Below are 17,462 nucleotides of genomic sequence, written 5' to 3'. Positions count from 1 at the left end.
TAGATTAGAAAATTTTAAATTAATATCACCTTTCCTCCTTTGCTCTTTTTCTTTTTGAAACCACTGGAATCTTGACTTGGAGAAAGAACTCTTTGAGAGAGAATTGGTTTTTATGTGTGCTTTTTTACTCCTAGAGGTATGAAGGCTGTGTTACGGAATGATAACATATATTTAATATAGTTTACAGCTTACTTCCTCATTATATGTTTAACAGCAAACCATAAAGCATTATTTTTATTTCTTCAGGCTTATTTTATAGTTATTGTCCTAACTTTTCTTTTAAATATGATGGATTGAGCGCATTCCTTTAACCAGTGTCCCACTGATGTGTATAAGGATTTAATTAAATGGCAGTGCTGAAAAGTAGGAACAGATGTTATTATATTAGCCAAACTACCTTAAAGAGGAGCAAAAGGACCTCATTAGCTCTGTGACATTAATGTATGTTTGCATGTGTGTGGGGAAGGAGGGAGAAGATCAACCTAGCTGTGGATAAATCCAGATTTGAATGATGTCATCAGTACTATGTCTTTCAAATATTTAGTTTCTTTTTCCTTCTGTTTTAGCTTTGTTTTCAGCCGAGCAGTAATGGCTGCCAAAGAAAAGGGGGTTAGGATATTTTAGCCAGACCTAAGTTATGTGGCCATCCCTGTGGTGATTGGGAAGAAATCACCTCCTAAATCACATGGTCTAGTTTCCCCACAAAAAGAGGGACTATGTTACTAGAAAAATGGGGAGGGGAGGAAGCATGTTGAGCAGTAAAATTACAGTTCACAGTCCACTACAGGTATCATCAGAGGACCAGAAATTTTGAAGAAGATAGAAAGTTCACGGGATCGGATTGACAGCAAAATCTAAGAAGAAATGGAACCCAAGATACCAGAGGTAAGCTCAGGTTTTCCTAGGGGAACCTCGGAAAGGCTCCAAGCTTGGAGTCAACAAATACAAAGAACAGTAGTGGGTAATTGGGTAATAATCAAGAATTTTTAAAAGAATTATTTTCCAGAACGCCTTAGTTGGAGCTCCTTTCTGCCCTTTCTCCAGCCTAAACAGCTCTGGTGGCAGTGATGCCTGCCCTCAGACCTGAAATCTAAGGACTGTGCCCTTAGGAAAGTAGACCAACAATTCAGTAGGACATCTGCTGAGATGTTGGAATCTGAGAAGCAGAGCCATTAAAGCATGCTACTCCAAAGGAAAACAGTTTGACAGTTCTCAGTGAGCTTGACTTCCTGTGCGGGTACCTTGCTTGGATGCCTTATTTATATGCCAGCCTGCTTAAATAGTACTACTCTGCCTTTTAAGGGAGAAGACACTTGGGTAAACAAACTTGAACAATCTCAGAGAAAGCCCACTTTGGGTTCCAATACTCTCTAAAGTAATCTTCCATTTGCCAATATAAATAGGGATAATCAGTTGAAAGAGGGTTAAGATGAATAAAAGAAAAACTGACGTCAGATATAATTCAGAAGAAAACTTCAAAGAAAAACTGTAATTCATTTTTATTTAAGATTTAAGAACATGTTGTAATTATTAATCATAGTTTCATTGAAAAGGGGGCAGAGAACCAGAAAAGATTTTGAAAATTATAAAAAAAAATTTTAATGGATGGGTTAAATAACCATGAATCAAGACTGATTTGTTGGTTTGGAGCTAAAGAGGAGGAAATCTCTGCATGTGTGAAGCAAAAAAAGATCTGGAAAAATTGAGAGAAAATTAAAGAGATCTGGAAAATATATTATATCACAAAGTTTTCACATCCAAAAATATGAGTTCTAGAAGCAGAGAACAGAACAGTGGGAAGGAGAAAAATAATCAAAGAAATAATTGAAGAAAATGTCATGAGCTGGAAGAAAGATTATGAATTTCAGATTGAAAGAGCCTATGTAATACCAAGCAGGATGAATGGAAAAAGATCTGCATCTAGATACATCTGATAAAATTTCAGAACTCTAAGGATAAAAGGAAAATCCCCAATTACTGCCACAGAGAGGGAATAAAGGATGAAAAATGAAATGACTGAGTTCCTAGCAACCTTGATGAATGCTTGAAGACAGTCGAACAGTATCTTCACATTTGGGGGAAAAGAAATTTGGACCTAAATTTTCTATGCTCAACCACACTACTTAGGAGGACAAGTACATTTTTTATACTTGGGAAAACTGTGCACCTTATATGAGAATATTTTGAGGTATTACAGTGCAGTGAAAAATATAACCCAACATAGAAGATATGGTGGTAGAGCAGTGTAGGTGGGAGGTTAGAGTGGCAATCTTGGGCCTTCAAAAAGAACTGAAGAAACCTAGAAAAATTCAAATGTCATCTGACTGGAATACTTGGACATTTCTTTCAATCAGTGACGTCTAAGTGATACAAAATTATATTTCCCTTGGAGATTAGTATTTACCTAGCCACATTATAAATGTATATAATTGAGTTTTAGTTTTTAGAATCCACTTAGAAGATATATAAAATAGGTTTAATTAAGGTTATGGAGTGGAATATATTATAAAACTTTATAATACAAAAAAGAATATCCTATAAAATAAGTAGGAGATTGAGGGCAATAGAGGAAGGTTCAGTGCTCGTTTCGTTAGTGGACAGTCAATAGATAACACATAAAAATGCTGAATTAGGAAACAGAAGTAAAATAGTATTAATGTTAAGCTGGTAACCATACTAGAACAGTAACAGTGTGTTGCCAGTTTGATGCAGGCAGGTGCAAAAAAGATCTATTGTTCATTTTGTGCCTCTGTGGCCTTTGAATTTTGAAAAAATCTTATTTGTATGCATCACATTTATAACATTAAAAAGATTACAGAAGTTGCATTTACCTAGTTAGATAATAATGCCTTTATTTATAAAGTGACATTTGAGGGGTACATGGTTTTTTAGAAATAGGAAGACACATAAGGATTAATTTCAGGAAATTAGAAAGTTGCATAGAATACTAATATGGCTATTTTTATGTAGCATGCATAATTATTTCTTGACTGGCATCTATTCCTGAGTTTTTATGTCAATTCCTGAATCCTTTCTATGATTCCTTTTTTTAAAAAATATTTGTTGTTAAAAATTTGGATATATGGGAAAATTTGGAGCCTTTCTTCCTGCCAGTGACTCTTAATAAGATGAAATTTTCTTTGATGTACTGAAGACCAGGATTAGAAGCCTGGTTTGTCTGTAAGGAGGAAATCAGGTTGATCAAGAAAAGCCACAACTACTAAAGGCAGGATGTCTTTGGAAGAACTAGAAGAAGGAAGATGGCAATAGAAATGGCCTTTTTTATCCTTCTAGGGATGACACTGGTATTATGTCCCTAACCAGACATTTGCTGAATGAAAATTAATTTTGTTTGTTTTAGAATTAATTTTATTTTGATGCCATTTCAGTATAAGGTACATTAGCCTCCTGTTTATGCCGTATATAGGTAAAATATTTTTTGAAGTTCAGTTTTAGGAGTCTTGCATTGGAAACAGATTTCTGCTTGTATGTTTTGCAAATTTTATTTTAAAGAACATGAAATTTTATGGTATTATATACCTTATTGAATGTGTAAAGTGCAGAAGATTCTAAGATCTACTTAAATTATACATAGTTTTTAATGTAAGTTGGAGTGCTAAAAAATCAAGTTATGTAAAGGTATACCTTTAAAATAATTACGAGAAATACTTTAAAAACTAATTGTTTTACTGGAAATTGTGGAATTGTGTAAGGGGGCAATGGTTTCCTTAAGCATACAAAAACATTAAGTATAAAGTTATGTTTGGCAGTTAAGTTAGCTTTTCAGTAATCTGTAAACTGTAATCTGTAGTTATTCAGTGTCTACCCTTTAAGCAATATTGACTGCCTTCATTGAGAGACATTGGCATGTGCTTTAAGATTAAAGTATGGGAGTTGATAGGCTTTCTAAAAATACTTGATTCTGATAAGAAATTGGTGATAAAGGAATCAAAAGATACGAATGTGGGTTAAATTTGATTTCATAAAGCATGCTAGTTAGATATCCATTACATACATAAAAGTTAGTAAATACTGCCTTCTGTTTTCTTATATTGTGTTGTTTTTTGTTGGAGATTTGGTAGTAAAACTGGATTTCTGAACTTTGTGGGGGAGGTTGAAAGTAATGATAACGGGTAGCTGTGAGATCTCTTCATAAGAACCAAAGAGATATTTCAGTTACATAGAATGAAATCAGTGTGCGTGTGCGTGTGCGTGTGTGTGTGTGTTTGTGTATGAGGGTTGTGTTGGAATCCTGTCGTATATCCACTTTGGGAATTTTGGAAAGTCAGTTATGCTCTGAGATTTTCTTTATATGAAGATCCTTAAAAATTCTTTTTTTTTTTAAGATTTTATTTATTTATTTGACAGACAGATCACAAGTAGGCAGAGAGGCAGGCAGAGAGAGAGGAGGAAGCAGGCTCCCCGCTGAGCAGAGAGCCCGATGTGGGGCTCAATCCCAGGACCCTGAGATCATGACCTGAGCCGAAGGCAGAGGCTTTAACCCACTGAGCCACCCAGGCACCCTGATCCTTAAAAATTCTTTATGGCCAGGATTAGGTTCGCGGAGTAGAGAATGATACTCTGTTTTGTGATTTTTGGCCTCGCCTTAGGTGGATAAAGAGAATTTAATGTAATACATTTCTAAGGAGATGGAGTTATAAACCTGAAAGAGTAGTCAGTCTTTTGATATTTGCAGTAATTGCTTGCTGACAAGCCATTTAAGATTTCCTATGACTACATGAGGTTAGAAATAGGGTGGTAACAGGCATCCTGAGAGCCCAGACTGATTGGAGCTTGTTGCCAGTGACCCCAAACCATCAGGAACCAAAGGAGGAGAGCCAGAGACTGTCCTCCACGATTACTTGGAGAAGTAGAATTCTAAGATTACTTGGATAGTTTTTACACCCTAATTTTTTTTTCCCATGCCTTTGATATTATCTTAAGCATGTTATCTGGAGCTGATTCTTCAGTCTCCTAGTGTAGGACAGTTGTCCTTCAGAAGGGTTGTAGGAGTTGGTAACTCTAAAAAGTTGGTTTTGGACTCAAGTCTTTTCTTATAATCTGTATTTTTATCCTCAGCCCCTCTTATTTCTCTACCACTCTGCCTGTGTGGTATGTATGTGTGTGTGGTAGGGGTTTTTTTGTTTGTAGGATATTTCTTTTTGTTGGAGATACTTGTTGCTTCGGAGCAAAAGACAGCTAATGTGCTGCTGACCAAAATGAGAGTGCTGTACTGTTAGTACAGCTATTTGAAACAAAAATAACATTGAAATAACTAATTTTCTTTAATATATCTACTTTTAAAAAATTTTTATTTGAAAATATACAGTACAGACAAATTTGGGGAGAGTGAATGTGACCTAAAAACAATAACTATTTTATTAATTTTGTATACATAGAGCCTATTGTGAAATACTGGAAAAAGAATGAATTCATGGTGTGGCCCATCCTGGGTAGAGACAACAAATGCAACTGTCCAGTGGGCACGCTGTTATTGGAGTTGTGAGAAGAGGGACAAGCTGCTTTGTTTCTTACTTTGCTTACTGTGTTACTTATATTTGGACAAGACTGTGCTTGTATTCCATTCTGTACATAGGACACATCTGGATGAAATATTTTGTTCAAATATATTGATATTTTCTGTCTACTCAAAGTAGAGTTTTGGGTTTTACTTTTTAAATCAATGAAGAGGAAAAAATCATTGAAGATTTTAATTTTAAACTTTGTGGAGAAACAGGTTCAAGTTTTCCTAGATTGTAGACTCTTGAAGGTAGACTGTCAGTCTACATCCATTATGCAGTATAAAGCCTGTCACTTAATAAGCACAAAGATATTTATATAAATGCATGATGAAAATTCTAATGATGATCTTTCCAAAAAAAGTTTGCTAGGGCTTTTATAATATCAGCCTTGAGAAAAATTTTATTTATGCAGTAAAATTGTTATAAAATAGTTCATACCTTTAGCCTTAATTTAGAATATAGTACTGGATGGTCTTTGCATTATTTTATGAGGTTACAATTTTAAATACCCGTATTTAATTCTTCATTACGTAAACCTTTTAGGTATTCCTGCACATATCCAGAAGCATGTCCAACTCTTAACATTTAGTATGGAGCTTTTAGTGAGGTACTAATCATTCTTATTTGAAAGTATTATTATCAGATTTGGCCCTGGAATGTATGTCAAGAAACTGAGATAGAAACTTTTTTTAGTGCTCTTTATGTTAATAAAAATTGCTTATGTGTAGCTCCATCTTCTTATTGTATATTTGATTTTTATAATGATGGAAGGATTACTTTAAAATTTTGTGCTTTAAAAATGAGTAGTTTGAAATAAATGTGGAAGGGAAACAAAAATATCCAACAATATTTAATTAATTTACTTTAGTAAGAAACATACCCAAAGAATTCTGTATCTTTAGAAGGTTGAATTCGGGCAGAAACTTCACCATTTACTCCTGAGTTAAAGAACCAGTTAAACCTGAATGGAATTTGTATTTTAGCAGAAGTAGATGTAGAGAATTTTTTAAAAAATTTTAGTTTGTTATTTTATTTATTTATTTTTAAGTAGTCTCCACACCCAGTGTGGAGCCCAGTGTGGGGCTTGGACTCATAGCTCTGATATCAAGACCTGAGCTGTGATCAAGGTGGACACTTAATCGACTGAGCCAGCCAGGTGCCCCTTTTTAAATTTTTTAAAAAGGTATTTTTCTCCCCACTTTTTTCTCTTCTCCAAATACATGTATATAGATAGAATCTGCATTGTTGCCTTTTTCTTTTTCTTACTTTTTTTTCTTTCTTTCTTTGATTAGTAGCAAATGAAGTTCCTAATCTCTCAGGGAATGAATTTATGTAATTTATTTTGATAAGGGGCAGAAATTAAATGGGAGGAGGTATAGCTTTAATTTGACATTCCTTGAAAGCGGAAATGATGAGGAACTAAGGATAAATCTCGACGTGTATTTTAAAAACTGATGCTGATTTCTGATCTGGGTTTTTTAGATAGATTTGTATCAGTAATACTTAGTATTTCTATGGAAGCAGTCAGTCTCTTCTGTCAAAATATAAACTCAACTTCTTTAGAGTATGGTAGCATAAAAATTTAAATAAATATATGTATCAAGAAATGCACCCTATAGTTATATTTAGGCACTTGTAGTACATGTGCCCTTGCTTTGGGCATTGCTGGTCGCAGCATTATGAAACATTAGAGACAACACAAATGCCCATCAACAGGGAACTGATTAAATACAGTATAATTCTTCAGTGAAAATTTTAGCAGCTATCAAAATCAAAGTAATAGACCTGCACTGCTAACCTGAAACAATTATCATGGAGTATTAGATTTTAAAAATGGGGATGCAAAAAAGTATGCATAAGATGCTTCCACTTGTATAAAAAATAATCTGTACATCTTGTGTGTAGGTAATTTCTAGAAGAATACACTAAATGTGCCTTTTAAGAGGTGCTAAGAAGTAGGTTTAGTGTTCTCTTTATTTTCTTTTATAGGTGAGTGTTTTCCATGAACATATATTGCTTTAAACATCATAGTTTTGGGGTGCCTTGGTGGCTCAGTGAGTTAAGCCTCTGCCTTGGACTCAGGTCATATCTCAGGGTCCTGGAATCTAGCCCCACATCAGGCTCTCTTCTCAGCAGGGAGCCTACTTCCCCCACTCTCTGCCTGCCTCTCTGCCTACTTGTGATCTCTCTCTCTGTCAAATAAATAAATAAAATCTTAAAAAAATTAAACACCATAGTTAATAAAAAAGAGAGTAAACAATGGTGGTAATGAAAAGAATATCACTGTACTACATTAGATATCTAAAATCCTCAGTTGTTATTATGGCATGATTGGTTCAGGTAAAATCAGGGAGATAGTATTGTGGTTTTGGTTTTTTTTTTTTTTTTTTTTAAGATTTTATTTGTCAGAGAGAGGGCAAGTGAGCACAAACAATCTGGGGAAGCAGCAGACAGAGGGAGAAGCAGGCGATCCCACCTGAGCAATGAGCCCAGGACACTGGGATCCTGACCTGATCCCGAGGACAGACACTTAATCAACTGAGCCATCCAGGTGTCCCAAGAGAGTGTTGTTTTAATAATGTTGCTTTCAGAAATTTGACCAGATTTTATTAGTCTTTTAAGTTCTGTTTAATTCTTTAATATCTATTATTTTTAATATTATATTATTATATATTATATAAATATTAATATTTAGTATAATATTAAATGAGATGTTCATCTCATTTATGCTTGGTTCAGGTCATTTCACACTAGGGTTTCATGTTTCTGCTAAAATGTAACTTACAGGTAGCAAAAAGAAAAAGATATTACAAAGTAAGATTACATTTCACACATTTTGAGAGGTGAAGTTGTACATTTTTCTAGTAGTTTACTTTTATGTAGGTGGGTGAAATTGTTCCTTTTGTTCTGCCACCAGTGATCTGCCCTTGTTTTGCTTGGGAATGTGGATTTTGAAAATAAAGAAACAAAAAATTTGATGCAAATAAACTCCCTTTACAAGGAATTTTTTATTAAAATAGTTTTATATGGGGGAACAAACATCAAACAAAGTGTACTTTAAGTCATACAAAATAGTGTTGCTTGCTTGTTTTGGACAGCACATTTCTGTGTGTGTGTGTGTGTGTGTGTGTGTGTGTGTGTGTGTGTGGTTTTTTTGGTGCCTTATTTAAAGAAGCCAGTGGTGATCCTAAATAAAATTGCAATGCTAGGAGATTTCCTTTATCCAGTCTTGGTATTTATTGAGCTTCTTTTGTCCTTTCCCCTCTTTTTTATGAGAGGCTTTTCTCTTCACTTTGGACCTTTGAAAATCTTATTTATAGTATTTTCTTTTATGATTTGTTATTTGCATATGTTGGTTTCCATTTGTTTGCATAACTGTTCTGTGTTAATTACTATTTGCACTTTAATGGTTTTGCTGTTGGCAAAAATGAAAGACTTTGTGCCATTGAAATCAGTTTAAGCAATTGGAAAAACAGTTTGGTTGGTTTTTTTTGTTTGTTTGTTTGTTTTTGCCTAGGTGATGAGGTTGAACTAGAAGAAAGATGGCTCATGTTGATAGGATTTTAAGGCTGATACATATGAATGTCTTCCACATTCTTTGCACAGAGTATTTTATGCTTTGGCATATAGGTCATCATAATAACAAAAAGGACCAGAAAATAAAATAAAAATAAATAATTGTTTTGCTTGTATAATAAAAATTTATAGAAATTCTGAAATATATATTCTGCTTGTTGTATTGAGTATTTCTAGTATCTTACTTCAGTGACCTAGTCATGGAACAAATGTTTTTGTCATCCAAAATTATTCCTAGTGGTAGCAGTAATTATTAGGGTTTATTACGGAGTATCCAACAATTCCTATATTCATGGCATTTCTTGTTAATCAAATGTTTAAGGGCCTGCTCTATGTATACCAAAGACCATGCAGGCTCTGGGTATATATTGGTGACAAAATGTTAACCTGTTTTCATCAAGCTTCTGATCTGTAGGAGAGAAAGAGATGATAAATAGGTATAAACATCCATAATCCCGGAGGAAAGCTGTAATCACATATTTTTTCATAAAAACTTAACAGTAGTTATCTGAAAAGATAAGAGAAGTACCCTGTAATCTTGGAACAGAAGGGAAGGAGAAAGTAAATGTTTTAATTGAGGCATAAGAGGCCTGATTCCTTAGCAAATAAAGTTGGAAAGCCTGTTCTATGTTCGTAGGAAATACAAGTGACCTAACGTAAGAGTTCTTTGAACTGAAACCTATCTTTGCTTGTTTATATTTGAGGAAGGTTTGAGAAAGTAAAACCTTGTTATTGACTTCTCTTAATCTAAGGGTGAAGCAATTTGATGCATAGAAATAATTGGCCTGGAAGAAAGGAAATAGTAAAAGCCATTTTGCTAGTTTCTTTTAAGCTCTGTCTGAACAATGGAAATTGTTTTGTTTCAGAAGCCTCCACAAATGCCAGGCATACACATACTTACATTGTAAGCACTACGTATGGCTGGAGGGAAAAATATATATATATATTTTTAGAAACAATATATATTTTTTGAAGATTTTATTTATTTTTTTGACAGAGACAGATCAGAAGGAGGCAGAGAGGAAGGCAGAGAGAGGAGGAAGCAGGTTCCCTGCTGAGCAGAGAGCCCGATGCGGGACTCGATCCCAGGACCCTGAGATCATGACCTGAGCTGAAAGCAGAGGCTTTAACCCACTGAGCTACCTAGGCGCCCCAGAGGGAAAATATTTTTAATAACAGTTGTTTTCCATCAGTTCCACACAGCCTTTGGAGTCAGACTGCTCTGGGTTTGAATTTCAACTCCTCTATAAAACTGTGCACACACTCTGAGATATGATTTCTTTATTTGTAAAAAGAGGATAATATTGCCTGGAGGAGGTTTCTTAGATGGCACACAGAGTCTGGAACCCACTGCCTGGGTTTAAATCATAGCTCCTCAACTTAATTAGTTTAGTTGGGAATAAGTTGGGTGAATTTCTTAACCCCTTTGTGCCTTAGTTTCTACATATGTAGAATGGAGATAATAGTTCCTACCTTTCTTCTGGGATTATTGTGAGAATTAAATGAGTTAATACATACAAAGCACTTAAAATGGCATGTGGCATAGCGTAAGCATGATTTAATTCTTAGTGTTCTTTTAAATTATTTTCACTTAGTAGGGTTATTATAAAGGTTAAATAACATGTTTATTAACAAAAAGGCTTCATTTTTCCTGACACATCAAACATACCCCCTAAATATCAGATATTAAGTAGTAGATAATTTTTCTCCTTAATATTCATATAGTAAGAAATTTTATGACTTGAGAAAGATGCTGTTAAGAAATTTTATGCCTTACTGACTGTACCTAGAATTGTTTCTAATATACGGAAGATATTGCATGTTGAATGAATGTTACACTGTTTATAGGTAAATAATCTGAGGCTCAAGAGAACTACAAAATCCTTTACCACTGAAGCATGACATCATTTTGAGGAGACATTACTGGCACTGTCATTCACTTTCTCAGCTTAGATTTGGCCATATATGTTAATAATAACTCCCTCTTCTAATTTTTTTTCCTGTATTTTTCTTGCCCTTTAAAAATTCACTTTCTTCTATTAGGAAAATTAGACTAAAAGTATTCACCTTAGAATTATAATTGGATTGGTTAATCAGTACATTGAGGAATCACTTCAGTTTTAGTTTGTGTGACACTCCTATATGTGCACAGTTATTTTATTTCTACCACAAAGCATAAAACATTGTTCTTTTCCCATTGCATTTTTCATATTCCAGATTTCATAAGGAAGAAATTTGACACAGTAACAAATTTTACTAAATTGAGGATCAGTTACAGTAATAAATATAATATAAATTGGCTCTGCTGTCAGTCACCAACTTTATTTGCTGTTTAATGATCCAGATACAGTGTTTCTGAATTTAATTTATCTGAAATATTTTAGTCTCTTATAGTATTTATGTTAAGGGGGCAAAAGGCCATTCTTTTGGTTAGTAAGTGAAGTTAGAGATATTCTACGAAAATGAATATCCCCATGACATGTTATGGCTTGCTTCAGTACTTGTAAGTCAGTTGAATGTTGATTTCATTCTTTTAGATATTTCCAAACAGATTAGTTTAGTTTCTAGAATACCAGTTTGCTATTAAAAAAAAAAATCTACGTTAAGAATTATTTTTGATACCCTTAAGTCAGCACCTGTAATGTGTATGTTATATAATACATTTGCCTGATGTAGCAAATTCTTAATTTGGTATTACCTTGCCTCCTTCTTTGCATGTTTAATGCAGCCATTAATCTCACTACAAGGCTTTACTAAGGATAAATTGCTACGTAACCCACTTCAACCTCTTTTGTTCAACCAGGAAGCCAGACGTGTTTAAATAGCTTTAAAAAAATGTATAATTATTTCTTTTTTGGAAATTTTAGGATTTTAAATTTTGGTATGGTAAAATAGGGGACTTTATTTATTTTGTCTGTTGAAATTACTTGACAGAAGTTTGCTTTGGAATAGAGCTTCTGTATCTTTAAAAAATACACAGTGAGTCACCCCCTGCTCTTTTGGTAGATGCCTGGCTAGTGAACAGCTAAGCTGCTTTAGGCATGTAATAGAACATTCCATTTCCTGTTCCCTTGCTGACACAGAGGAGTGTTCCTGCTGGCAATGATCTAATCATAGTGCAGTAAGAAACATGGCAGTTTGATAAAACATGGTGGAGACAGCGGCTGAAATGGAAGCATATGTTCTAGAAGACATTCTTGAGGTAGGGCTAGGTTTGTAAATGAAATGAAAGTTGAAATCTGAACAAAGAAATCTTATCTGCCGGAATTATTTTGCAGATGAATAGATTAGAGGAGAGAGCAAAGAGAGACAGAGCATAAAAGCAAGATATGGTCAGACCTTATTCCTTGTGAGAATGTGCCAGTCGGGTTCACATGATTACTAAACAAGTCTAGAATTATTTTGTTTGAACTTCATGTTTTGTAAATTGTAAATATATGTTTGATAGAAAAAAAAAAAGGGCCTCGGACTTAATAAAAAACGATGGCTGGTGGTGACCTTTAGATTAACTCATTAGAAGGTGGGGTCTACAAAGCAGCTTTCGGTAGGTTTAGTGTCATATGTCTTAGAATTCATTTACATATCTAAGCCCGGAGCTCTGCTGGCTGTTAACTATTAGAAACAGCTGATTATTTTTGTTTCTAGAGTAAAATTAAGCATATATATCAGTCTGATTGCTTAATTTAGCTGGTACATTCTGGTTCTGGATTTTTCGTGTGACTTTGACATTATGAAATAAATTGTTAAGTTAAAAAATAAAAGACCCTAAAATTTAAGCCATTAATGCTTGAGAGTTCACAATAAAAATCTACATTTGACTCATGAGGATTTTAAATTAATTTCCTTTTTTTCCTTGGTTGTATCAATTTTATAAGAACCTATTTGAGTATAAATCAGTGCCAGGAATACATGTCAAAGTAAAACTATAATGGGCTTTGGCCTTGGTTGTAGTATAACTATAAAACATTATAGGTGTAGATATATTTAGTGCCCATTTTAAAATCTATGGATGTGTAGATTTTTTCCTCCCTCGTTAAGAAAAAAATACTGGCTAATTAAGATAAAGAGGCTCATGATGGTGAGTGGTATTCCTAATACTTACACCGTTAAGACAGTTTATTAAATATTTCACTGTCTTCAGGAAGAGACTGTATTAGAGTGGAAAGGGCTTGGGAAAATAGGCTGCAAAGGGAAGCTAGGCGGGGTTAGCAGGAGAAAAAAGCCTATGCGCATTATAAAGTGCTGCATGATCAATGAGCATTTTCTGGAGTCCCTCAGTGTGTGCTTGGAGCTGACATTGCAGCAAGTCTCATGGTTGTTCTGCAGAATGAAAACTGATTCCATTGTATTATCTCGCTCCTTGCAGACACCTGCCAACATACTCTTTCCCCCTTTCCTAAGAGCTTATTGTCTGAGTTGAATTCTCTGGTTAATTTCCATTCTTTTCTGTCTCTTTCTCTCTCTTTTTAAACTTTGATACTATTGAGTTTTCTTTATTTTTTTTTAATACTATTGAGTTTTCTTAGAAATGGTATGAATTACCTACGTAGAAATAGTGGTATGTACTTTCAAGAAGGAACTTCAGTAATTAGGAGTGGTCACATGACTTAGTGATTCAGTTTAAACAGGTCTGATTAGATTATAAAGTTCTAGTGGTACATTTTAACGTGCTTTTTAATTTTTGTGTGGATTTTAAAGAACAGTTACAGATTACAATAAATCTACTTGATGTTTTCTTTAGCTATTTAAAATTTCAGTATATAACAGATATTACAAGTCTTATTTATTATCTGAGAAAAACCCACTTGAGTGTAATTTTGTGTGTTTTGTATAGGTTTTTGTAATATCGTCTCAGAAACTGGCTTTTCATTATTTCCATTAAAATTGTTTAATGTTACGTTTTTATATTATATAATTTGTTCATATTACTAGTTATTAAAATAACCTCTAACTTTAATTGTTTTTTCTAATTTTCTATCTCAGTTTGTTTCCCATATACCTGTTGCATTAAACCATACTGAGTTTTCTCTTTATTTGTATTATTTAATTCAACTATTTGTCAATAATTGGCATACTAAATGAGAAAAATTACCAAGCAGTAATAAAATATGCTTCTTTTCCAAAATTATAAGTAGTCATAATGACCTAAGAGAATAACTTGTTAGCTGTGGAGCTAAATGTACCATTTTTTAAAGTACTGCAGGTGAAGAGCATTCTACACTGCAAGCTTTCCAGAAAATTATTTTTTCTTCTTTTGAAAAGAGTTAACTCCTTGTATACATGTCCAATAATGAATAATGAAGTGTGTCATATATCTCAGAGTGACAATTTTATTATTATACCTAATACTGAGCTATTTAGTATTAAGTTTGTCACCATAATGTTCATTTTTGTGGCTTTATTGGACATATGGAATTTTATGTAGATTTCTGCTTATTTATGTTAAACATTGGATCCCTTCTATTTTTTTCTGCCTTCAAGTATAACGTGGTCCTTTTAATCATTCATTTCTTGAAGATGCTCTTATTAAATCTTAGTAAAAAGAAAAAAAATCAGTATCAGTGAATATAGTGCAAATAGATTCTCATAATGCTATAGTTTACCTTTTAAATTGTTATTATTTATTCTATATACCCATATGTATTTAACTTGAATTTTTAAGTCTACTTCAAAATCTTAAGTAAAATACGTTAAGTTTCTAAAACTTATAATCAAATTGGAAAAGGTTGTTTTCAGCTTAATATCATTGCTTCTCAGCTGCCCAAGATAATGGATTAAATTGAATAACTTCTTCATTTACATTATCCAAATAATCCAGTCAGTAATTTTCTTTTCCAAACCAAAGTGTTTGTGTTGTTTTTGCTCACCTTAACTAACACTTGAGAAGGTAGCCAACTACAGATAATAGAAAGGGCTTAGGAGTCTATATAAATCTCTTTCTCTCTTTTTTTTGATTTGTTTGTATTATGTTTGCTGAGACAGGATTATAATTTTAGAATTTTGATGCTTTTTGTACAGGTCATATGTAATAATGGATTTTCGTATGTAGATCAATGAGAAAATAGTCCTCCCAGACTTTATTTGTATGTTCCATATTTGTGTGACCAAATACTGTGTATATAAGCTGGAGAGGTTTGTGTATTAGCTCTTTATATGATAACATGAATCATATGAGAGGTCATTTCAGGAACTTGATTATATATATTCTAGTTTTATTGTTTATAATTAAACCAATTTCAGTAGTTTTCTTTAAGAATTATTTTACAAATGAGAAAATTTCACAAATATTTTTATCTTAATTTTAATCAAATTCAGAATACTTTTTTCAGGGTATTAGCCTTTGATACATTTTTGTTTTAAAAAGGTAGCAGTTTTATGAAAATAGGAATATTTTTTTTTTTAAAGATTTTATTTATTTATTTGACAGACAGAGATCACAAGTAGGCAGAGAGGCAGGCAGAGAGAGAGAGGGAAGCAGGCTCCCTGCTGAGCAGAGAGCCCGATGTGGGGCTCTATCCCAGGACCCTGGGATCATGACCCAAGCCGAAGGCAGAGGCTTTAACCCACTGAGCCACCCAGGCGCCCCTGAAAATAGGAATATTAAATATAGTAACTCTAATGCCCAGTCTTGTTCCTTCTTCAGACCAAAGCCACAGTTTCTAGCTTCATCTGTACTTGATTTTATAAGTTGTGTTTAAGCTAAAAGCCCCAACTCTGTTTGTTTCTTAAAGAAAAATCCAGGGGATTAAGCATTTGGCTGAACCCTTTAGCATAGAACTAAATTAAGGGTCACATTTAAACGTAGGAAGTAGATTTGTTATGAAACCATTTCTTGCTCTGTATTTATCATGACATCAGAGGGGTTTTGCTTTTGTTTTTGTTTTTAAATAAGATTGAAAGAGTCACAGGGAAGTTGTTTCCTTTTGATTTATCAATGTGATAGGCTAATGGTAAATTACAGTGCATTTTAGTTCAAACAGGGGTAATCCACTTTCTATTTACCATGAAAATTATTTTTAGTAATGATGTAATATCTCCATGAAGTAGACTCTTTGAACAGGTACTTGCTATATATCTTTTTATTCTGTAGAATATATTGTATCAGCAAGTCTTCACTGGATTTCTAAAGTTCTCTATTTAGTATAATCATGGTAACATTTTCACAAGGAAGTGTTGGAGTAACTCTTAGAACACAAGTTTAAGTTGATCTAGAGACATAAAAGTTCAGTTAAATATGTAAATTTTTGAACTGATATAAGTAGCATTTTCCATTCATTAAGAGGTTTTGAAAGATTAGACATGTTGAATAGATTGAATCTTATAACTTCACTCTAGTATTTATTGAGTACCTTAGTCCAGCTAATTTTGCTTCACAAACAAAGTTCTGCCATTGGTTTTTAAATATTCTTGAATTCAAGATGCATTCAACTGTGTATTTGAATGCTAATATTTTACTTCACTTGTTCATTTGAATAATTTGAAACCCATGTTTTCAGCATTCTCAGTTTTTCAGTAAGCATATGTTTTCTTTTATCTAAGCTCATATTTTTCTTTGTTTAAGCACCTGTAGGTTATCTAATTTACCCTTATTTATGTAATTGTTAGGCATATTTATGAACGTTGGGCTATCCAGAAAGTCTCCTGGATTCTGTTCTCTGTTTTTTGTCCTTAAAGATTTTTCTATTCCCATTTAAATGAGTATGGATGTTTGAATACATATAACACATATAACACACTCATATATATGCTCGCATATACTTTACATACACACATTCATGTCACTGCTATATTATACATTATGAATTCTTTTATTTGAAAATTGTGTTTATCTTGGAGGGAGGGGCAGAAGTTGCAACATTGCTTTCATACACCAAATTTGGGGGAAGCATGGGGGAATGAGATGCATTATATTAGTTTATAATCCCTGTAAAGAAGACTAATGTTTTAGCAGAGTATGAAAGCTCCAGACAGTTTGCAAAAATATAGTGTAACTAGAAATGCGTGAATTAATCTGTTACTCTCATGTGAGAGTGCAGGCAGGGTTGTACCGATGCTACTAGTCCCATGTTAATCCATCATAGTGCAGTGGTTAATGCATTGCTGTGGTGTGTGAATTAGGAAAGGTCTGCATCATGTTTTATCTGCATATAAATGCAAAAACATTGGCACTTTCCTGGTTCTGCGTTGTTCGGGGTCCTTGTTCTGGCACTTGACTAAAGAACTCATTCTAATAGGATATGAATTGGTCACTGCAGAGTTGGTGAGAGTCAAAGTTCTGCTTAACCGCTGATGATACTTGGTTTATATAGCTTCCAGATCTTCAAAGACAAAGACCTTTCAGGAGGTGTTCATAAATGTTAAATG

General features: G+C 33.6%; 1 protein-coding gene across 6 annotated transcripts in view; it reads left to right on the top strand.

The window, feature by feature from the left end:
• The window catches only part of ANKRD17 (ankyrin repeat domain 17), a 163,183-nt gene that overhangs the window by 24,448 nt on the left and 121,273 nt on the right, over nt 1–17,462 (top strand). The window contains exon 1 of one of the 6 annotated variants that reach the window (XM_032334554.1): nt 11,998–12,300. The exons of the other annotated variants lie outside the window; for them this stretch is intronic. Coding sequence (XP_032190445.1) covers nt 12,247–12,300 — 54 coding nt within the window. The 5' untranslated portion in view covers nt 11,998–12,246. Of the gene's footprint in view, nt 1–11,997; nt 12,301–17,462 lie in introns of those variants that run through there. 6 annotated transcript variants of the gene reach the window in all.

The sequence above is a fragment of the Mustela erminea genome, chromosome 2 (genome assembly GCF_009829155.1).
Source record: "Mustela erminea isolate mMusErm1 chromosome 2, mMusErm1.Pri, whole genome shotgun sequence".
In the NCBI taxonomy this organism is placed as follows: Eukaryota; Metazoa; Chordata; class Mammalia; order Carnivora; family Mustelidae; genus Mustela; species Mustela erminea.
This window is presented reverse-complemented; position numbering and strand designations above follow the sequence as displayed.